The following is a 24,222-nucleotide window of genomic DNA, read 5'->3' as shown; positions in this document are numbered from 1 at the left end:
GTTCCCGTGGAAGGTTTGGTGGTGCATCCTCCTTATTCCTCCCTCCCTTTTGCCTTTTACATGGGTGTGATTGTATCAAAAAATGTCTTCAGAACAATTTGTTTTTAGATGGCTATGTAAGAGAACATAAAGGTTTGTCCCTTAAAGCAAAAAAAAAAAAAAAATCATCTGAGAATGTTCTGGGAAACTTAAAGCCTCATTCTCACCCTGCTTGCTTCCCCTTTGCCCTGTTGCTTTCCCTTTTGTCTGTTTGAAAAGTATCTTTTGTGAAAGGTACACGAAAAGCTAGTACACAGCTTCCACGATTCTTCTGTCCCTGAATCAACTCTGTCCAGACCCAGGCTGTGGATCTCTGAGTGACGCAAGGCTCTGTTTTTGGCTTCAAGAATGTTTTCCTCTAGGTTCTGAGTCCTCTCCTTGTTCTTTCCTCTCCATCTTTTCTCTACCTCTCTTCCCCAGACACCCCCACTGTTTCTCTCTTCCTGTTTTCTTGGTTTTTTCTCCTCTCCTTGGTGACCAGAGCACCAATCCATCACGGTTGCTGTCACAATCACAGTTCCATCTGGGGCTCCTCTATCTCCATGATAAAACAAGATAGGAACGGCCTTTCCAAAAGACAGACAATATCCACAGTAGCCTGTGGGAGGCTGCCTGGAGCGGCCTAGTCTGCCAGTAAGTGCATTACCCTGCAGCTGTAAGGCTTGGGAGAGCGAACAGACAGCTAGCTGCACACGTCTGCCGGTGACACACTTAAGTTGTTTTGCAAAAACATGGGAAAATTCTGATAAATTCCAAATGATTACAACACACATTTGAGGGTCAGATATACAAAAGGCAGATAAAATCTGAATTAGGTAAGTACAAGTTGATGCATAAATCTCTATTTAGTTCCAAACATCTTGCAGATTGGAAGGTTTTTTAATTTGACAATTCCCAGTTAGGGATGATAAAAATTGAACTTTGCTCTTCTTAAATCCCAAGCCATTATGAGAAGAGAGTTAAAGTTTGTTGACTCTCACAGTTAAAGTTGGATGGCTAGTAAAAAGCTGAGGGAAATGATTACTATGAATAAGCATTGATTTTCAATCCAGTTAAGCTGGAAGATCTGGAAAGATCAAAAAGCATATGAAATATCACCACCATTGCAGCTGCATGTACATCATCACAATATAAGCTAACTATACATGCTCTGTCATTCCTTATCTTGGAAGACAGTTTCTGTCTTGGAGCTAAGTGGAGCAGAGCAGCTTTTGCCTTATGTTCCTTAAATGATGACCTATATTTGTATTTGTCAATATTCTCAAGGCTTATTGAGCCAGCAAGACTGTATGTCGGAGGAAAATTTAGCCCTTTCATTTAATGCAATTAATAAAATTAATAAAAAATAAAATTATTTATTTTTCCTTTTGTCTTCCCAACTTTTTTTTTAATGAATAAACATTACCTTTAGTGGCGCTCTTTTCTTTTTTCCTTCTGGATGATTTGGGTTTCCATCTGGTATCATTTCTTCTCTTTTTGTTTTTTTTAAATTTTATTTTATATATTTTTATATCATTTTTCATTTTTGCACAATGTATGCATTTTCATCTTGATTATAGTCCCCATACAATTCCCACCCCCTTGTTTTGATCTTACTCCCTCCCTCCACGCCACCCCATAGCGTGTCTCTGGTTTATAGCTGCTTGTTGACTTTGATTTTTACTTTATTATAATTAGTCTTTTTCCTGGTCCCTTATTTAGGTTTTCTAAATTTCTGCTACAAAATGAGACCATCTGGTATTTTTCTTTTTCTTTCTGGCTTATTTCACTGAGCATGATCCCTTCCAGCTCCATCCATGTTGCTGCAAATGGCATGAGTTTATCTTTTTGACTGCTGAGTAATATTCCATTGTGTATATGTACCACATCTTCTTGATCCAGACATCTATTTTGGGGCATTTGGGTTGTTTCCATAGCTTAGCGATTGTAAATAGTGCTGCTATACACATAGGGGTGCAGGTGCCCTTTTGAATTAATGTTTCTGTGTCCTTTGGGTAAATACCTAGGAGTGGAGTTGCTGAGTCATATGGAAGCTCCAACTTTAGCCGGTTGAGGAATCTCCATACAGCTCTCCATAGTGGTTGGGCTAGTTTGCACTCCCACCAGCAGTGCAGGAGAGTTCCTTTTTCTCCACATCCTTGCCAACATTTGTTGTTGCTAGTTTTTTTTAATATGTGCCATTCTCACTGGTGTAAGATGGTATCACACTGTAGTTTTGATTTGCCCTCCCAACTTTTTATTTGAAAATTTCCAATATACAGGAAACTTGTAAACGAGCATAAAGAACACTAACTTCCCTGCTTTCACCAATAGGATATTTTCTTACATAACCATACTGACATTTGTTTTTCCAAGATACTTACCATGGGATAGTACTATCAAATACAAACTCTGCATTTAAATTTTCCCATTTGTCCCAGTAAACTTTTCATTATCTTTTATGACCAAGACAAATTTGAAGAGTTCAGGCTAATGTTTTGTAAAATATATCTATATTCTAAACTTGTTTGTTTCTTTCTCATTTTAGCCAAAAGTACTTCCTAAATGAAATATGTATGTCCATTGCATCACATTACGAGGCAAAGATGTCAGTTTGTCCTGGTATTGATGATGGGAATATTGTGGTTGCCGTATTTTTCATTATAAAAGTATCCTTTTCCATTACACTTGAACCCCTTTTACACTGGAGTTGACAGTGTAAATTTTCTGACTTTTTGTTCCTTTTGTATATCCCAGATTACATGGTCAGTATCAAACCCAGGTATTTGTGATGCCAAAGCTCATGTTCTTTCTGCAACACGAATCCCCTCCCTAATGTGTGAACAATTAAGTCAGTCATTTGAAGTTGCTGAGTAAATGTTTTAATTTCATTTATTGTTTAGAGCTACCTTTTCTTTAATTTTTGCAAAATTGACTGCTCTAGAGCTTTGAAATAAACCTTTTTAAAACTCAAGACTGTGGCACACATAGAGCTATTATTTTGAAGGCTTCTATGTGAAGGAGTGAATCCAAAGAGGTGGGGGAAGTCTGAATCAGCTTCCCTCCCTCAGCCTCACTGACATATCCCACATTTGAAAGGTCCAGGTTTTGATTTTTTGCCAGAGGATGCATGAGTGAGTGTTGGAATCCAAATGTCAATGGAAAGGGGGTCTTTTTCTTTAAGTGGCAAATCTGGATTGAACCATTTTTCCTTTTTTTTTTTAACAGGCCAGAGGTGTGGGGAGTGAGAGGATTCACCAGAGACAGAGTGGGGAACAGAACAGGCAGATTGACTGAAATACACTGCTGAGGGGAGCAGCGGGCAAGACAGGAGAGGCCTGCTGTGCCATATGGGCTGCTCCCTGGCAGGCCGGGGGATTGAACTCGTGCTGCAGAGGCTGCGGAAGCTTCATAGGTTGCATCTTAACCCCTTGCACCACCAGGGAGGCCCTGAACCATTTTTCCTTGAGCCAAGACTGTGGTGTTCCCCCGGGGTGCAGGCGAGGGTGGGGTTTACAAAGATCTTAACCCTGCATCTCCATTCAGACCCATCTTCCAGCAAGTTAGTGCCAAAAGGAGGTTGCAAACCCTGGAAGAAGCAGGGACCCTGTGAGCTGTGCTGACTGCCAGACACTGAGAATACCAAGACCAATCAGAAAGGAAGTCTGGGCCAGGAGCAGAATGACACCTCCTCTTCTTTCTTAGTAATTACTCTCCCAGAAAGTCTCCTTGCTTTAATGAAATTAGTGTGGAAAGAGCTACACAAAGGTGTGACTGGAAAACACACAGAGAAACCCCCAGTTCTACCTCTGTCCCTTTGGTTATATTAAGTGGCAACAACTCTTTGAACGCCTAATAATTCAAGTTTACAAGTCACACCGGCAGTGTCAGGGTTAGTATAAAGAGCTCTGAAAAAGACTCCCCCTCAAATTAAAACAAAAAATATTCTCTTTATTTGCCAACTTTGTACTGTTTAACATGAGTATTTCAACAGTCTTTATTTTCCAAACAGGCAAACAGGAGAGAGTGATCTGACCCACAGTATATTGACATACCATGTAGCTATAACCTTGAGATAAAAGTAAAGGAAAAAGTCAAAACAGTTCAAACCAAATACTAACACAGTCTAGACCCCCTCCCTCTGCAACAGGGAAACACACTGGCTTTAGCACACACTGGCAGTAGGGGACACACAGAAATTACACAGAGATTACACTGCAGACCCACAGCATCCTGAATGCATAGGACTATGTAATATGCATCTTCTAGGAGATGTTTTAGACTTGCCAGGCCTCTGTCCTTGTGGAACTTACTAGTTGTATTAGAAAGAAATCAGAGAATGTACTCACCAGGCTGAGAGGAGATGGGAAATAACAGCTATTGTAGAAGCCTGAGCTAGTTTCCTGGATTCTGTATTCAGGAATGCAATTGCATCAATGTCTGGAGCACACAATGGAATGGCTATTAAAGATAGAGAGATAGAAAAGAACAGAGCAGTGTCTCTCCTTGCTGGGAGAGCACTTTGGGACCTTTTACTAAATTGATCAGGAATGGGCTTCCCTGATGGCCTACGGATTAATTGGTATCATCAGTGATCTGAGTTCGATCCCTGGCCAGGGGGCTAACCCACATGGCGCAGCAGACATCTCTTGTCTTGTCTGCTGCTCCCCTCAGCAATGTATTTCAGTAGATCTGCCTGTCCTGCTCCCCACTCTGTCTCTGGTGAATCTTCTCACCCCCACACCTCTGGCCTACAATCCAGTTCATAAGTAAATAAATAAATCTTTTAATAAATGAATAAATTGATCATGAAGACACAAACCTATTGCCTATAAGCTGATGGATTAAAAAAAAAAAACAAACTAATAATGATTGTGCTTTTGCCCCATGTTGAAAGAATTCCAAAGCAGAGCATCTCAACATAATGGATAATTTTCTGAGCCTCTTTACTATGATGCTCAGTACAGAGCATTTTACATGTATTGACTCATTTAATCTTCTCAATCACCACCTGATGAGATAAATACTAAATATATTCCAATTTCACAAACAAAGAAGCAAGAAGTCGAGTAATTTGTCCTTGTCCAAGGACTTATAGACAGTGGAATCACAGCAAGTTTCTTGCTCTGACTCCAAAACCCCAAACCCATGCTCTGAAGTATTACATTCCCATCCATAAAACAGTTTTCATTGCTTCATTTAAGAAAAAGGGTATTAATATTAAATAGGGAAATTATTTGATAGCTTCAGAAAATTGTCTGTGTCTTCAAGATAATGTTTTAGAAGAGATAAACATCTGTTGTCAGAAGCAAGTACATATCCCTGCTGACCCTGGCTTTTCCAAATGCATGAGAAATAAAGACATGAGCTTTTGTAATTGCTTAACTGTATATAAGAGCAAATTGGAATCAAAATTCAAAGATGATTGAAGATCAGTATTTTATTCAATTCATAAATTACCCCACAAAGTTTATTTTACAATGGCCTATATTTTCATCTTTGCCATTTACTTGACCTTTGAATTAATAATAAAATAATAGGTGAAACTGGCTTAATAAAAACAATGTGGAACTCCATGATGACGTTCATGCCTATTTGAGGATGCTTTGATATAAAAAGTCAAAGTATTTGTAGTAGAATTAAACTTTAAAGAAAGGGGAGAGGTCTTGTTTTTGCTTTAAATCATTTAAATTAAATGTAATAAAAGTGATCAGAGTGCTTATTTTTACTTTGTTTTGTGGGAAATGGTGCTGGGAATGTGGATCTATTGTGCACAAAGGATGTTGGTTTTATGCTGGAACCAATAGTCAGGTTGAGTCGAGAAACAATTAGCTCAGTCAGCAAGCCTTTGAATCTGATTAAGCCAGGAAGTGGTCACTCCCCAGAGCAGGGCAGAAGGAGGGAATGGAGGCAGTGACCCACATGAGGAATGACTCTCTCTCTCTCTCTCTCTCTCTTGCTCTCTCTCGCTCTCTCTCCTCCACCCACACCCATCTCATTCTCTCTCTGAAGGAAACTAGTATTAGAATTTATGGTGCCAAATTTATGTCAAGGATTATTTCTCTACATTTTATTATCCTTGGTGAAACAAATAGAATCTTGTTTCCAAGTAGATCAACAGTCCACGTGTCATGACTACAGTCTCCAAGAAACTTCTGTTTATTGAGGGCCTGTCAAACTCTCATGTTTTGGCAACAACACGTCTTTGAGATCTAGGATCTAAGTCACTGAAGAAAATGCAGGGCCTATACCAGGCTGCTGGACGAATTCTTATTACTCTGGGGGTTTTCAGTATATGCTCTGGAATTATTGCTTTCTTCCCTGTTTTTTCTTATAAGCTTTGGTTCGCGGGATGGAGTGTCTGGATTGCCTGTCCCATCTGGAATGGAGCTTTGGTAGGAAATTATTTTATTACATCTATTGAGGAATAAAAGAAGGAGGGAGGGAAAGAGGAAACAGAATAACCTGTCCCTTTTACATTTTTCAACAACATGTAGACATCAAAATGCTATAGAAAATCATCATTAACTTGCAACACTGATCTCCTTAGTTGCATTTTAAATATGGTATTGTTCTTAATTTTTTAATCACATGTACTCTATATCATGTATACTATAACAACATGCTGATCAACAAATTCTTTAAAATCGATTTCATTTTATTTCCCCCCTATTTTATTTTATTTTTCCCTTACAACCCTCTTCTTTGACACTTTCTTCTTCTTCTCTCCCCCTTAACCTCAGAAACATCATTTCAAATAAATGTCTGCTAGTTTTAATTATTGTGCTTAATCAGTTCATCCATTTTCATTTTTTATTTTATTTTTATCAATCATATTGAAACCATCCAATATTTGTCTGTGGGCTTCACTTTGCTACACGTGATTCTCTTGAGATCCTTCATCTTGCTGTAAATGATAACATTTCATCTTCCCTTATAGATGAGTAGTAATCCACCTCTTCCATATCCAATTTTCTACCTGTGGATAGATAGGTTGTTTCTGAATTTAGCTATTGTAAATAATACTGCAATAAACATTGTGGAGCATATAATTTTTTTAGTTGACTGTTTTCAATTCCACAGATTGATACCACAAGTACGGTTACTGGGTCTTATGTATTTCCATTTTTAGTTTTTTATCATAGGTCCAGACTACTTTCCCAAATGCGTATACTGGTTTATATTCCCAGCAACAATGTATTAGGTTTCCTCTTTCTCCACTTCTTCTTCAGCACTTAGTGTTGGGGTCTTTTTAATGTATGCCAATCTCAGAGATGTGAGACAATATCTCATTGTCATTTGACTTGCATCTTCTATATTAAAGTAATTATGAACATTTTTCCAATATGCCTTTGGTAAATTGTCTTTTTTAAAATTGACTTCCTATTTTTTAATTGGGTTGTTTATTTGTTAGGTTGGATGAATTCTTTGAATATTAAGCCCTTGTCAGTTGTATGATGTTTGAATATCTTCTCCTACTCAATAGGATATCTTTTTAAAAAGCTTTTTATACAGCAAACAAAAAATTGCTTTTTTGTTTTTACCTCACTTGCTACAGCGGTCAAATTTTAAAAGATATCTCTATTATTAATATTATGAAATATTCTCAATGCTTCTTTTTATGTATTTTATAGTTGTAGGTCTTATAGCTGTTTTTAATCCATTTTGAATTCTTATTTTGCATGAAGTTAGAGAGTGATCCAACGTTGCTCTGTTATATGTGCTTATTCAGTTTTACCAGTATCATTTGTTAGAGACTCTCCCTTCTCTTACACTGTATTCATTCTTTTTTTTTCCTTGTTGCTGGTCTATTTTTTTTTTTTGGTCTGATCTACTTAATTTTTTTTTTAACACTATTCATGCTCATTAATTCTGTCCATTGCTTGTGTTCAATCACAATCGAGGCCCTCTATCATGTTTTTAGTTCAGTAGTAGTTTATTTAGGTCCATTGATTCTTTTTGAAGTATTTTTGTATTCATTATTGTATGTTTACCTTTGTCCACCCATTGTTTTTCTTATTCCAACAAGCATGGCTATAACGGTTACCTAGCTTCTCATTAGGCAGGATACACAGTTTTGCTAGATTGAGACTTGAGGTTTTTTCCCCATCATTTGTGATATGTTCCTCTGTCTCCTCATTTTTATTTTTTATGGGTAGAGATTATTAGATGCCTATTGTTTCATAAACCAACACCTCTGTCCCTGTTTGGATGCATAGCGTCAGCAGGGTGTAGAAGATAGGAACCAGGCAGTGGGGTATCAGGAGATGGCTGCTAACACATACAAAGATCAAGCTTCCTAAGGTGCTATGCGTACCCAATTTAGGTGGAGGGGAGATTTATAATGACCCCTTCCCCTAGTCCAATTCCTCAGTTAAAGCCTCCCTAATAGTCTCATGCTAGCTTCAACCTCTCAGTTGGTATATTAATATACAGGTTCTGTGACCAGTCAATAATTGTAGCCATATTTGGTATGGTGTTATATTTGGAACAGAGTGATGGGTGAAGAGTTGCTCCCTTTGCCTTTTGCATACCAAAATTTGCTCTGTGGTGCTTGCTCCTGTTGCTAGGGCCCAAGCATGTTGAACTCTGATTAATGAAAATATACCATTTTGTTGTTATCTTGGCTTTAGCCATGGTGGAGTTGAGACAGGTGTTTTGTATAACACAGATAAAAAGAATAGCCTTACCTGTATGGAGAGACACGTGAGTCAATCTAACCCTTTCCACAGTTTCAGGTTCCAGCTATTCATATAGCTGGAGTTCATATACCCAAGTCTATGAACTTGGGTATTCATATACCCAAGTTCAAGCTAATGACCACCACCTTACCCAGGACACACAGTGGCAGTCTCCAAGACTGTCTGCTGTCCTTGAGAAACCCTGTTTAGAGAAAAAGGGTGTTTCACAATCCAGCTCTGGGTGTCTAGTTGCTATCCAGCAGTATAGCATCTGCATTTGCAGATGTCAATCTAGTACTCCAATTTACCATTGCAAATTTCTGTCAGATTCCAGAGTTACACATTCTGTCCTGTACACTGACTCTTTGTGCACCTCCCCCATCTAGTATAATCTCCAGGTTCTAAAACATCCAATGAGGTATGATCCCTTCAGTCAGAAAATTGCAGGTTTTCCTACCCTCTCTGCCATCCTGTTCCTCTTGGTTCATACAATAGTTATCCATTAGTCATCCAAGGACTATTATCTCTTGTTTATATTTAATTTGGTTGCAAATTTGTGGATAGGTGAGCCCTGCATCCTACTGGACTCCTGAAATTTTTTTTTTTAATTTTAATCTTCTCACCTTGATATTCTGAGAAATTGGGATCTATATTTTGAAATTTGAATTTAGAAAAACATATATATAAACTGTGAAAAAATAATGTAAAAATGGAGGACAAAGTAAAATAACTTTTAGACTAATATTTTCATTAATGACTCAGGTGTGTCTTGTAAACTAGAGATGTAAAAGTCCAAAATCTTAGTTCTCCTACCTTTTTCCTTCCATGCAACTGTTTGAACTGAAAATAAGAAGTTGGTGATAAACCTCACTAACTCACAGTCCACTAAGAAAATGTGTGTGCTCAGTACAAGTTGGCATTTTCAGCTCTTAGGGAGATCATTTAAGAGCAAGACCTTAGGAAATATAAATTTGATCTATCTATTACATAAGTATGTATTGGCCACCTACGATGTGCTTCAGTTACAAGGGGGAATAAAGCAAGATTTTAATTGTGTGTCTGCGTGTGATTCTGAATTGGATCTTTTTATTCTAAAGGGCATTATTAGGATAATTGGTGTATCCTGAATGAGAGCTATGAATTACATGCCACGAATGTATGGGTATTAATTTCTTGGCTTTGATGATTGTATTGCTGATAATGTAGAAGAATGCCCTTATTCGTATGAAATTTCTATGATCCACTAAGTGTTGTATTCATTTACTAGGCCTGCCTTAACAATATACTAGACGATTAAACAATAGATACTTGCTGTTCTGGAGACTGGAAGTTCAAGATCAAGGTGTCCCAGGGTTGGTGCCTTTTGAGGGCTGTAAGGGTGGGACCTGTCCAGGATTTTTTCCCTGACTTGTAGATGGCCTTCCTCTTCCCTCTGTACCATGTCTGTATCCATATTTCCTCTTCCTACTGTGACTGTAGGAATATATGCCCTAGCAATGTTTCCTGGTTGAAAATTTGTTTTGTGGGCCTCCCTGGTGGCACAAGGGGTTAAGACTCAACCTATGATGCTATCCACAGTCTCTGCAGCATGAGTTCGATCCCCAGCTAGGGAGCTACCCACATGGCGCAGCAGACCTCTCCTGACTTGCCTGCTGCTCCCCTCAGCAGTGTTTTTCAGTCAATCTGCCTGTTCTGCTCCCCACTCTGTCTCTGGTAAATCCTCTCACTCCCCTGCACCCCTCTGGCCTGTACCCCAGTTCTTGTATATATAAATAAATAAATCTTAAAAAAAAAAAGAAAATATGTTTTGTACAGGTCCCTTGATCCAAGTAAAAAATTTCACTTCCTCCTTTGTTTTAAAACCCCAATTTTCAACTGAGTCCATTACTGCCCAGATGAATGATTTCATTTTCTTACCTTACTGGCAGAGGTGTAGTGATGTGCTTAAATCCTCACCAAAGAGATACGAGAAGGCCTGTGTGGGATTAAAGAAAGTCTTTTTAAAAGAAAAAGAATGCTCCCGTCTTCTTATTCTTCCATCTTGCTGCCTGGAACATGGAGGTGCTGCCTGTCACATTAGCAGTCACCAGGAACCAAGAACCATCCTAAGGGTGGAGCTGGAAGGGGCCTGGATCTCAGATGACTTTATGGAGCTGTCACACCAGTCCTGGAACCCTGACTTTTAGGTCTCGATTTTTAAGGCACCCAGCGTGGTGAGGTTTAATGATAGCGTGCAGATGGAAGGAACCGAGATAGTGGGAATGTGGGACCTACCAAGGACCCTTTGGTGGTGTTTTTCTTTTCTTTTTAAGATACTCTTTTACATTTACCCAGGCTTGACCTGCCAACGTTTCCCCCACCACGCCTACTCGAAACCATATGTTCGTTTAAATAAATATCGCTTACAGACCTACTACTGTGTATAAATGGCAGTTACATTTATTCAGGCAGCATCCAAACTTTTTGTTGTTGACCCACAGTAAGAAAAACATTTTTCAATAGAACCTGGAATATACATAAATACAGCTATGTATTTCTCTCTAGGTAAACTGATAGATATTGATATATAAAATATAACCTGATCTACATAACAAGTTTTACAAAACAATAGTTAATCTGTGTGAAGTAAATTTTGATATTTTCTATGCTATTTTACATTTTAAAAATTCTGACTTCACAACTGACCCTAAACTTAACAAAACCATGATTATAGCCCACTCCTGTGTCCCTTTCTTACATTATATTATTTTGCTAATCCCAGGAGTCTTTCATGATGTAGTCATGAAAGATTGGGACCACAAATCATTGATTAAATGCTTGTTCTATGACAGAGATCTATTTGTTAGTCAGACCCAGAAAAATGATGTGAGGTGTTTCCAGCACATAGCTAGTTGGTCGTTATTTGATTTTGAGTGACAACATGGGGCAGGGGAGAGAAAGCATAAGATTTGAGGGAGAGGGACTGTGTTCAAGTCCCAACTTTGACAGTCTTGGTACACGGTCACGAGTGGGGCCCTCACCCAACTTGTTCCTCATTGCCTTTACAAGCAAACAAATAAGTACATTATACAGTACGTTCCATAGTGATAAAATGGGGGATTTTACAGGTTAAGAGAACCCATGTGAGACACCCTAATCCTATGGTACCCAGTGAGAATAAACACAATATAAACAAAGATTGTATAATAAAGAACTTTGCCAATTTTAAAGTTTTACACAAGTGCTAGTTAACACCATCTCCTTCATATGTGTCCTGCTCTCTGGCCAAACTTTTCATTTCTAATCCCTCCCGCTTCATTCTCCCACCCTCTTTCCTTGTTGGCCTGCTGAGCTCCCCATTTACCGTTCTTCCCTTACTGCATTTCTTTTCTATCACACTGATTTTTTTGGTGGTGTTTCTGCCTCAGGGTCTTGGCACTACCTATTGTCTGCCTGAAGGCTTTGCCTCTATATAGCTCCCTAACTGCCTTTAATTCTTTGAACAAATGTCTCTTTCTTACTGACACCTTCCCTCATTACCATATTCATATTTAAAATTTTCAAGCCCCGTGGCCTCCCTGGGGGCTCAAGTGGTTAAGTCTTAGCACTATGAAGCTAACAGCAGCCGCTGTAGCATGATTTCGATATCCTTGGCCTGGGAGCTACCCACATGGCGCAACAGACCTCTCTTGTCTTGTCCGCTGCTCCCCACAACAGTATATTTCAGTCAATCTGCCTGTTCTGCTCCCCACTCTGTCTCTGGTGAATCCTCTCACCCCCTTCACCTCTGGCCTGTACCCAGGCTTTTGTATGCATAAATAAATAAATCTTTAAAAATATTTTTTAAAAATTAAAATTTTCAAGCCCCATGCCAAGTGGCATTCCTTATCTCTCATACCCTGTTCTACTTTCCCCCTTTATCACTATGTAATGTACTATATAATGTACTTATTTGTTTGCTTGTCCCCCTCAACCATCCTCCCCAATGTATTCTGTATCATGGCAGAGATTTATTCTATTTTGTTTATTTCTGTATGTCCAGCAGTGAGAATATAGTCACCTACTAGATATTCAACAAGTATTGTTAATAAATAATATTCAATGAGTGGATGCTCTCCATTCTGATGGTACAGAAATTCTTACACAGCTAAACTCTGATTAGATTGCAAACACTAAAGGTCAAGCTGTTATTTATACTAAAGCAGGTGGAAAATCCTCATAAGAAGGAAAGCAATAAGAATGCCACTCTGTCAATAATGTCTAAATTTGGAAGAATGTGATTTTTTTCCTAGTGAGTTTCCTAGTGAGCCACAGCTCTGTCTGATCAGGGTCAACTTCAAAAGGTCTCTGATTCATTCCACAACCTTCCCGGCCAGTCACTTCTCAACTTGTATCTTCCTCTGGTGGAAGGATAATTTGTACATTTCAACCCTACAGACTTTTCCTTTTGCAAATGATTTCTTTTCTATTTCAAGATTTGTAAGAGAGATTTTAACAAATCATACAGTACTTTGTATTTGTCCTATGCCTTTTATTCAAGGTTTACTAAATTTTTTTTTACAAATATTTTATCCTCAGACTCTCCCAGCTCTATTCTGACAGCCACATGATATGCAGTTTCCCTCAAATTTCTGAACTAGGTTATTTAAAGGCATCAGCTGCTAGAAAGTATGCAGCAAGGAGATCACTGTGCCTTGAAGTCTGAGCTTTACTTTAGCCCTAGAAAATTTTTAAGCTTTGATAAAAAGAATGACGCGTAAGAGTTTAAACACAGGATTTGAGTCCTGGAGGATTTGGTGACTTGGCCAGTGGCAAGCTGCACCCAGAACCCAGAACTGCGTGAAGACAGGAACTGGAGAGAAAAGGCAGGCTATTGCAATACACGTACCCATTCAAGCCCTGGTTTCCTCCTGTAACAGAGACTTGCCTACGCATAGCTCAAGTATCCACAGCTTCCGCAGTCCTGTGATTTCCAATCTCCCCATGGCCAATTTCCACTTAGATATCATAAGCTTCTTTAGGCTCAACTTTCAAAAACAAAATTAATCATCTTACCAGCAAAAGCAATTATTTCTTCTCCTGACTTCCCTGCCTTTGAACTCAATTTCAAACCCTGGAATGACTTCAACTCCATCCTTTTCTCTAAACTAATGTTTCTCACTCGTTTATGAATCACCCAAAGATCTTGTTACACTCTAGACTCTGATTCAATCAACCTGGGTGAGGCCTGAGATTCTGCATGTCTGACAAGTCCCTAAGGGATGCCAGGGCTGCTGGTCCCTAAGGGATGCCAGGACTGTACTCTGGAGGCAGTGCCCTAAAACAGTTCATCCTCAACCCCACTCCTACCCCACCCCATCCACACAGTTGCCAGATAACTTTGGTATTTTCCTATGATGCATATTCCTATGTTTTCCTTCTCACTGTATAACACCCTCCCAACCCCTTACCACTTCCCATTCTTGCTCAGGTTTTATGCTTAGATAACTGTGACACTAACGTGTAGGAATCTATCTATTAGAGAGTTATATGATCAACCTATTGGGTAACTAGCAGCATTTACAAAACATAATAAGAATTAAAATAAGATAGGATAGAGAATATTAGAGTGCATCATATATAATAAGGCAAAGTATTATTATTTTGGCCAAATACCTTTATAACTTGGCCATAGTATTTTTTTACTGTGGGTATAGGTTTTTAAAGGGGCTGAAGGCCAGGACCCCGCAGACACCTCCATGCCTTATTCCAGTTCAGTCCAGCAGGCATGCAAAAAAAAAAAAAAAAGTTTCATCTTTCTAAACCTCTGCTGTAACAGTCTGGTTGCTCCAGCCTTCCAGTATTGCTTCATTGTCCAAACAGAGTCCAGATTTGTTATGATGAATTTTGAGGCCCTCCTCAGCTTGGTCACACATGGTTTTCAAGCCTGATGTCTGGCACTTCTCTGCCAGGAACCAACCCCCCGCCAGTCTGGGTTCCTGACTCCCTGTTCCTCCAGCCTAGCTGCCACCCTCCTGCCTTTGCTCGCTGCTCAGGTGCTGGGATTGCCCTTCCCTCTGCCGCCTCCAGTGAGATCACTTCCATCCTCCAAACCCACTTAGAACTTTGTTTCCCTGGCATGCCTTTGTCAGGAAGTGTTCCCCCTGGAAGTGGTATTGTGTCGCTGAGCTTTTTTCACACATAAAGCTCACTCTTCTTGCCTAATCTTGTGGATGCTCTTATGTGTGCACGACTTACACTTCTGGACAGTCAATTCCACTGAGGGCTAGAGCCATTCTTCTCGTGTAGTTATTACCTGGTGAGCCTGCTCATCTTATTGAACCTCTCTGTGCCTCATTTTAAAAGTAGGAGTTCTACATTAGTTGGATCATCTGAGGAGTAAATGAGTTAACACATGTACTTAGCCCAGGGCCTGACATAGAGTAAGCTCTCAGTGATGTTAACCTTCATTAACATTCTATCTATTCAGTGCCCATCACTATGATCCATTGTTTGTAAGTCAGTAAATTATTCCATGTTAAAATGGTTGCTTTAAAAGTTCCTTTTTCTAAGGAACTCTCCTGTACTGCTGGTGGGAGTGCAAACTCACCCAACCACTATGGAGAGCTGTGTGGAGATTCCTCAACCTGCTAAAGATGGAGCTTCCATATGATCCAGCAATTCCACTCCTAGGTATTACCCAAAGGACACAGAATCATTAATTCAAAAGGGCACCTGCACCCCTATGTTTATAGCAGCTATATTTACAATTGCTAAGCTATGGAAACAACCCAAATGCCCAAAAATAGATGACTGGATCAAGAAGATGTGGTACATATACACAATGGAATATTACTCAGCAATCAAAAAAGATAAACTCATGCCATTTGCAGCAACATGGATGGCGCTGGAAGGGATCATGCTCAGTGAAATAAGCCAGAAAGGAAAAGAAAAATACCGGATGGTCTCACTCATAGCAGGAATCTCTTAGAAAATCTAAATAAGGGACCAGGAAAAAGACTAATTATAATAAAGTAAAAATCAAAATCAACAAGCAACTATAAACCAGAGACACACTGGGGAGGGGGACAGGAGGAGGGATTAGGGTCAAAATAAGGGGGTGGAATTGTATGGAGACTATAACCAAGATGAGAATGCATACATTGTGCAAAAATGAAAAATGATGTAAAACATATATAAAATAAAATATTTTAAAAAGTTCCTTTTTCTGTTGTGACTGTATCATTTCCTTCAATTCAGCTATTTCTGGGTACTAGGTCATTTATTTGGGCAATTTAAAGATTTAGTGGGAGGGCTGGCCATTGGAGTGTTTTGCCAAGTGTTGCGAAATCCAAACGATGCCCCAGGAGCCGCCCACAGAGCGAGTCAATAGCCTGTCCAGAAGAGCAAGGGAGAAAAGTACAGGCCCGGCCCTCTCCGCCCCCGCTCGACCCCCACCCCCAGGCACACCGGCTCTCAGGCTCCCCCCACGCCCCAGCTCCCCTGCTCTGCCCGACTTTCACCCCCAGACACGGCCTAGCCACCATTTCCTTTTCCCCGCTAGGCCTCCCTCCGGTGCCCTCAAATCGCTTCCTTTTTCATTCTTTCCCTGACTTTATCTAAAAACAAAATTTTAAAAAGGAAATGAGAAAAGCCAAGGGGGAGGCTGTGACTTTTGGGAAAGCACCCTGCGCTGGCTCCCATGCAGGGCGGGGGAGCGCACAGACAAGGGTGCCGTTGGCCCTGGAGCTGCCATCCGGGGTGCCCAAGGGCTGAACACGGTCACCCTCCCACCAGCTCGTGGAGGAGCTTTTTCAAGGCTTTATGTAAACAGAGCAGAATTCAAGCTGGCAGCTACTACAGAAATAACAGGCAACTGCAATTCTGCGGCATTTTTCAGCTTTCAAAAGGAAAGAAACAGTCCATGCCAAAGTAGTTAAGACAACCTTGGAATCTCAGCATCTGATAATGTCAGCTATCTGCTTGGAGGGAGACCAGCAGAGGGGCGGCTCCTTCGCCTTTATCTTCCCTGCTTCAGTGTTTCTCAGAGGAGTGAAGTGTCATTTGAGGGCCTCACCTTTGAAAGCAGAGATTGGCTCCAGGCTGGGCAATGGTGCTACAGTCACTCTTAATAATTCTCCTGTTCTGTCTACTATTCACGCTGGCCCAACTTGCATAGGGTTTCCTGGAACCTTCACCCTGGCAGAGGCAAGCCAGGGACCTCTCCTGACGACAGATGGTTCTGTTTTTATCTATGGGAGTTTTATGGTATGGCGATGCCAAGCCTGGAAGTTCAGGCTCAGCTACACAGAGGTACTGTGTGAGTGTACATGTGTTTTTCTCCCCCACCCTCTCTCAAATTCTCTTAATCCAGCTTTCAAAATAAAATATGCCAGAAAAATGAAAAGCTGGGTCTCAAAACAATAAATATGCCAGACCCGCTGCTACAAAATCAGCATACCACAAAACTATTTTGGTAAGGGCTCTGAATTTTTCCTCCTTAAGTTTGTAGATACTGTGCCTCTCTGTTTATTTCTCTGTCAAAAGCCTAAACTGCACTATTTTTAGTCCTATCCTTATTCTATATCTTATTTCAGGCACATCTCTTCCTGGTTTGCTCTCTCAACCTCAAAACATTCCTTGACCAGGAACAAATGATTTATAGTTTGGGAATAAGCCATTTCCAGCTCAATGACTACAAAGGTCTCCTTCATCAGACCCCGTACTGAATCAAAGATGAGTCCAGAATTTCTACCCCCCCGCCCCTCCCCCCATAATCTATTGCTCAATTCTGGTGACACCATTCCCTCCTTTGTTTAACTATTTTCATTCTGCACTTGGGGTGTTTCCTTCAACAGAAACTATAAAGAACTCTCTTTTGAAAAGCTGGACACCATTGCACCCAGAACAATAAATGTCCCATCATGCCTTCATTCTGATGATAATCTTTGTTACTTGAAAAACTCGAATCATGTATTTGTATCCCACTAGCAGGCTGAGGCTGTGGAATCTCAAATGAAAGCAAATAGTAAAAGATAATGCTGCTGGGTTTTCAAAGTTCCATGAGACATTTCTATTCCGGATCCTCTCATTTAAAATTTTAGCAATTTGTGAAAAAGATAAACAAGAGACAATTGATTGAAATAATGCATTCTTTATTACAGTGGCAACTGACAGTAGTGACGGTTGTAATTGTGGTGGCAAAGGCAACACAGAAAATTTTAAAATGAGCTTCTGTGAAGCATGTCTTTATGACACCGATCTTTCTTTTCTTCATTGTCATCACAGATGAGGAGATCAGAGCCAAAAATCCATTTGGCCATTTGCTGCTCCTACCAGTTCACGAAAGAGTTGTCATTGAACTCTTTCCAAAGGTGTCTTCTATCTTGGATGTTATTTTTCCATTTTCTTTCCACAGGCCATCACAGCTGGTGTGCTTCTACTGTTGGCTCACAAAAAGTGGACCCAGAGATACCTGGTAAATATGTAGATTTGAGTAAGATGGCAGAGTGGGTTTGAAGGTCAATCTCTTTGAGCTCAAGATGTAACAGACAATGTGATTTTTGATTATAATTGAATTCTACTTAACTAATGCATTGCTAGGATGAATTGTAGCCAAAAACCTGTTTATCTAGTTCCTGCTCCTGACATTTTCTGCAAGGAAGGGCCTGCGATTATTGCAGATATTGAAGAATTGTAATTTGGGGAGAACAGAGCCAATGTTCATGCTGCTGAATTTCATTTCAAAGAAAGAGATCCATAGGCACTTCTTCGAATAATATCCTGTTGAACCTGAACAACGGGGGGGTTACGGGCACTGACCCTCATGCAGGTGAAAAATCCACATATAACATTTGACTTCCCAGGAATTTAACTACTAATAGCCTGCTGTTGACTGGAAGCCCTACCAATGAGGTAGGGTACATAGTAGCCAACTGGGGCAGGGTACATTTTCCTCAACTGAGATTGGCCCCATAAACCACCTATATGTGTGTGAATTTTTATAAAACTATTTAAAAGTACCATGAAACTATAAACTTTTATAAAACTATAAAAGGTAAAATTCTAACTTTTTATAATAGACCTGTGTGTATTTTATGGTAGTATGGTAGTAAAGGATAAAACAGAGGACAAATATTTTATGCATTCAAGACATACTTTACTTAAATTTTTTAAAATATATTTCTAGGTTATGCAGTTCATATGCAATTTTTTTTTTGAATTTTTGCTAATCTCCAAAGACTTTGCAATCTATTTATTGGGGAAAAAATCTAGAGAATGAGTGTGTTCGTGCAGTTCAAACCAATGTTGCTCAAGGGTCAACTGTATCTTCAAGTCTCAAGTTAGAATCTTCCTGCTCTCTCCCCTCAAACTGCACTAAGTCTGGGCTAGCTTGCATTTCAATAATGTAGACCCAAGCAATCCCATAATACTGAAAGACTGCGTTGATCTGATTATCGATCTGTTTCCCATGAGTATTTCAGGTAATCTCAAACATTCATATACCCGTGAATCACCTGGAGGTTTTGTTAAGACAAAAATTCTGATTCAATAGGTCTGGGAGAGGCCTGAGCTTCTACATTGGTAACAAACTCCTTGAATTTGTTGGTGCTGCTAGACCATGGGCCATGCCATGATTAGCAAGGTCCTAGGGCAGGGATTCTGTATATTCATCTTTGTTTTTCCCACCCTAGACTGGTTCTCTGCTCATGATAGCAGATAAATAAATATTTGTTGAATGGAATTGGTTTCATTTTTTTTTTTTTGCCCCAGTTGGCTAATATGTTATTCACCACAGTGTAATTCAGGAGAACACCAGGACCTAAACAGATATTTGTAAACTATTTCTCCTTCATTCCCCAGGGAGAGAGATTAATACCTGGCATCTCTTTCTTTCTTTCTTCATATTGCTAAGAAGCTTTTGAAAAATCTAGCTCCTAAAGTAACAATTTCTTTCTTCTTTGTTTTCAGTGGGAAGCTAGTTTCACCTTTGTGATTTTGAGCATTATGGGATGTCCACTTCATTTTGCAGTGGCCTTAGAATCTGCTCTCCTCGGCCCATATTGCTTCTATTCGCTTTCAGGGATTGCGGGGACCAATTACCTTGGTTATGCAGTTGCCTTTCCTTTTCCATATACAAAATTCCCATCAGTTTGTGTAGACCCACCACACTATGAAGAGTACCACTTGACACTTCAAGCCTTTGACCTGTGCCTGAGCTTTGCCATGCTCTGTACATCCCTGACATCATTCATCAAACTTTCTGCAAGACTTGTCTGGAATGGACACATAAATGTAAGTTGCCCCCTGCCCAAAAAAAAAAAAAAAAAGTGGGGGAAGCTGATTCTTGTTGCATCCTTATTTACCACTGTATCTGTACATGCATGCTAACAAGTGCAAGTCATGTAATAGTTGTTTGATAATTGTTTTTGAATCAATGAAGGGAAATGTTGATGTGATTACTGAAGGTAGGGTGATCAGTAGTACTAGCTGACTTTTATCTCTACTGCAATTGAAAAGATTGCCAAAAATACCAGTTACTATGACATTTTTCTGGATATTAAAAGAAGAATCCTTCATATTTCTAATATTCATCAAATTCAAGTTTCTTAATATAGATTTTATTTCATGAATTCATAAAGTTGTATTTGCTTTTCGATTAGGAAAAAAGCAGAAGAAATCCTCCCACTCTTTCTACTCCAATATCAGCAGAGAGGCTGATATACTGCAACACCAAATTTACTTTTCTAACTTTTTCCAGGAGGGCTAATAATAATAATAGTAAAGATATGATGATAATAATATAGATATAAACTATATGTTTACTATCTGTTGGTAAACTTCTGAAACTAAAGCTAAAAAATTAATCAATTTTCCCAAGGTGACACAGCTATTGAGTTGTGGGCTGGATTCAGAACCCAGAGCGAGTTCTTTTAATCAGGCCAGATTTATTCTAGAACTTGTCACCCACTTTACAACTTCTCCTCCTCTGCTAGACTACTAAGATGTATGACTCTTACCTCCAGGAGGACTAGAGCAGGGCCACTGTGGGGAGGACAGTGATTCCTGATTCCAAATTCCTACTGCTGATACTGGGCCTCTGCTTTGTGGGTTGAACAGAGATATTTCCCGCTGCAAACTCTTATACTGGATTTCTGTTGCAAGTTAGTATTTTATTAAGGTCAGGTGAATTGGGGTAATTTTAGCCAACTATTTTTCCAGTTTGATCCTATCAATACCAAGCAGCAAATCTGGAAGACAAGAAATTGGCACTCTCAGTGAATGGTGTGGTCTATCTTGTCCTCTTCAACTTCTGCATAAGTCTGCAAAGGAAATCCTGTGCATTCTTAGGAACAGAGTTGATTTTACAAGGGGGCCCACTGAGAGCTGAGGCGAGCAGACCAAGATTACCTCCCCCACTGTCCTGCCAGGCCATCTCAAAGTTCAACATTTGAGATTTCTCCCTTGTGGTGAACATCTCAACTTCCTAGCACCTTTTGTTAAAAGGAACATTTACCTAGGGGAACCACACATTAAAGTGTTAGCAGTCATAACCCCTCAGCATGGATACTTAATCAGATACCTGACTGTCATCATAGTCTTGGCACTCATAACATCCAGATTTAGTGTACAATGGAAGGCAAGGGGGAGAAAATAGATGCAGAATTTAATAAGTCAGTCCCATGGAGACCTAACAGTGAAACCACCTACAGTTCCTTTGAAAGAGAGAAAATTAATTGAAAACAGAGCAAAGTTCAACTTCAGAGTTTTTGTCTTGCCCATCTTGCTCAAAACAGTTTCTTGGTACATGACTTCTAAGTGAGACCTAGGACCCAAAACAATATTCTCAAAGTAGATCAATGACATCAGAAACACCCTGGGTTCTTGTTAAACCAGATTTCTGGATCCCATCCAAGGGCCTTCCTATTATGTCAGAAACTGAGGTTGGAGAAAGGGGGTGTGCATTTTTTAACATTCTTCCCAGGAGATTCTGATGAAAATTCTCCTCCTATCACACAATTTTCTTAGTGTCACTTCTAGACAGGATCACCATTGCTTGAAATGCGACACTAGCTTGGGAAAAGGTTCTAGATAAATTTAATAAACAGGTTGTATTTGATGAGTATTTTTGGATGACTTGGTACCACTTAGTTCATAATGGTGGCAGGTATAGGCCAGAAGAGCTGGGGTATAGGCCAGAAGTGAATATAGGGGGTCTGGTGTGTGTGAGAGGATTCACCAGAGACAGAGTGGGTAGCAGAACAGGCAGACTGACAGAAATACACTGCTGAGGGGAGCAGTGGGAGAGACAGGAGAGGTCTGCTGTGCCATGTGGGTCAGCTTCCTGGCTGGCAATTGACCTCGAGCTTCAGTGGCTGCCAATAGCTTGATAGCACCGAGAATAGACTTAACTTCTTGCGCCACAAGGGAGGCCTGAGATGTGATGTTCTGTACTAAGAAATACACTACTGCCATGAGCCCATAGGAGCACCTGCAGCACACAAACCTTTGTTAATGTGTAGAAATCTCAGCTATGTTAGGACAGTGTCCATCAATTAAATAATAATAGAAACCAGAAAACTTTCTTAGAAGGAAAGGTGAGTCATCGGTTAAGATGCAGAATTTTATATAGTGAGTTCTACATTAATGAACCTTCATAACAACTCTTTTGGATGCCCTACATTCTGAAAGAGAGATGTATTATTTGAAATTCATTAAAAACAAATATTGTAAAATATGTTGCTGATGCTCGCATTTTTCAGATATAAACAAAAAACTGAGAATGTTTTTAAGAGTTGCACATCTAAGTATGTGATGAAAATTGAAATTCTATAATGTAAATATAGCCCATATTTGGAAACCCAAGTGCTATGAAAACTTGATAAAAAGAAGACAGTGATGTTCTGAAGGAAGCTTCAGGGGAAATTATAGTTATTATGTTGTATTATAGAACCAAATCATTTTTTTTTCAGATGGGTATATAACAGTCGACATAATGATAGAAAATAGTCACTTCTAAGAGTTTTTTTCTGTTAGTTCCAAAACATGTTTTCAGAAATAAATCAAGCTCCCCCTTGAGAATTGCAATGTTCATAATTTCGTTGCTCCCTGTGCCTTTGTGATTTAGAATTGAAGTCATCTTGTGTACTATAACAAAATGCCAAAGACTGAGTGCCTTACCAACACTCATTGATTTCTCACAGTTCTAAAGGCTGAAAATCCAAGACCAAGATGCCAGGTTGGCAGGTGTTTGGCCAGGCCTCTGCTTCTGCCTTCTCCCTGTGTGCTCAACTTCCCTGTGCCTGCCCTGGACAGACTGGGGGGGGCTGTCTGTGTCTCCTCTTCTTCTTGAGCACTAATCCCATTAAGGGAGTCCCACCCTTGTGATGTTAATGAAACCTCATTACCTCCCAAATGATTCTCCTTCAAATACCATCACAGTGGGGATTATGGCTCCAACATATGAATTTGGGGGGCACATAACCAGTCGACAGCATCTTGCTGAAGTTCACATGAGTGATGATTGATGAGCATGCCGTCAATTGGAACTCAACCAATACCACAGTGAGGAATGCTGGAAAGAGGCATGAGGAGTTTGATGATTTTGATAAACTCACAAAAGCATAGTGTGAGTAGCACAGATGAATGGGTCACCCGCAAAATTCATCTAGACGTTCTATCCCCAACTCTGTTGGTATTAGGGGTGGGACATTTGAGAGGTAATGAGGCTTAGGTGAGTTTGTGAGAGAGAGTCTTCAAGCTGGGCTTAGTATCCCTATAAGATGAACAGACCGAAACTCCACAAGGCAAGGATCCAGCCAAAGGTGGCCGTGTGCAAACTAGGAAGAATATCTCACTATTGGACTCTCAGCCTCCACAACTGTGAGAAATAAATGTTGTTTAAGCCACCAAGTCTATGGTAGTTTGTTATAGCAGCCCAAGCTGATGAAAACAGCGAGCCCTTCCAAATTTCAAGGACCCCTGGGAAGGGACAGAGCTGGGAAAGCGCTGAGTCCTCTGTTTGTTTGGCTCCTTGCAACACCGTGAAGTGATCCTGTTGACTCAGGACTCAGGCAGGGTGAAAACCAGCACAACACACAATGCAAGTAGAGAAACTAAAATGCAAAATAACCATAGCTGGAATTGTCTACATTCTTGGTCCAGTAAGTAATAAAGTGATGGGAAAGGAAAGAATTGGGACTCCAGACGCACTGCAGCTGTCCCCTGCAGCTACCCTGCCCCTCCTCCAGGGAATGGAATGGCTCCGTTTGTTTTGCTTTCATTATTCATTGTTGTGTTTTGGGTTTTTTCCTAATGAAAGGGGAAAAGAAAATATTACCCCCATCATGTGATACAGTGGTTTGATTTTTTTTCAATGAATTGAGCAACATTCTTCCTTTAACAGACATAGGTAAACTCTTTAAATGCAACTACATTTAAATGAAACTACCTTATCCATAAAGAATCCTCTCCCCACCAAAGAAAAGACAACTTAGCAGCAACATATTGGCTCCAGATCTTCCAGTGGACATTGTTACATCAACATCATGTGTTTTGAAACTAA

General features: G+C 39.8%; 1 protein-coding gene across 1 annotated transcript in view; it reads left to right on the top strand.

Annotated features, from left to right (window-relative positions):
- Positions 1-6,254: 6,254 nt before the first annotated feature.
- TMEM212 (transmembrane protein 212) overlaps positions 6,255-24,222 on the top strand; it is a gene marked incomplete at both ends in the record, with an annotated part of 172,031 nt that continues 154,063 nt past the window's right edge. Inside the window, 3 exons of the mRNA XM_084232721.1 lie at positions 6,255-6,413; positions 18,076-18,135; positions 19,629-19,952. Coding sequence (XP_084088847.1) covers positions 6,255-6,413; positions 18,076-18,135; positions 19,629-19,952 — 543 coding nt within the window. The remainder of the gene's footprint in view (positions 6,414-18,075; positions 18,136-19,628; positions 19,953-24,222) is intronic.

This window comes from Talpa europaea (genome assembly GCF_964194135.1).
Source record: "Talpa europaea genome assembly, chromosome: 4".
Classification (NCBI taxonomy): domain Eukaryota; kingdom Metazoa; phylum Chordata; class Mammalia; order Eulipotyphla; family Talpidae; genus Talpa; species Talpa europaea.
This window is presented reverse-complemented; position numbering and strand designations above follow the sequence as displayed.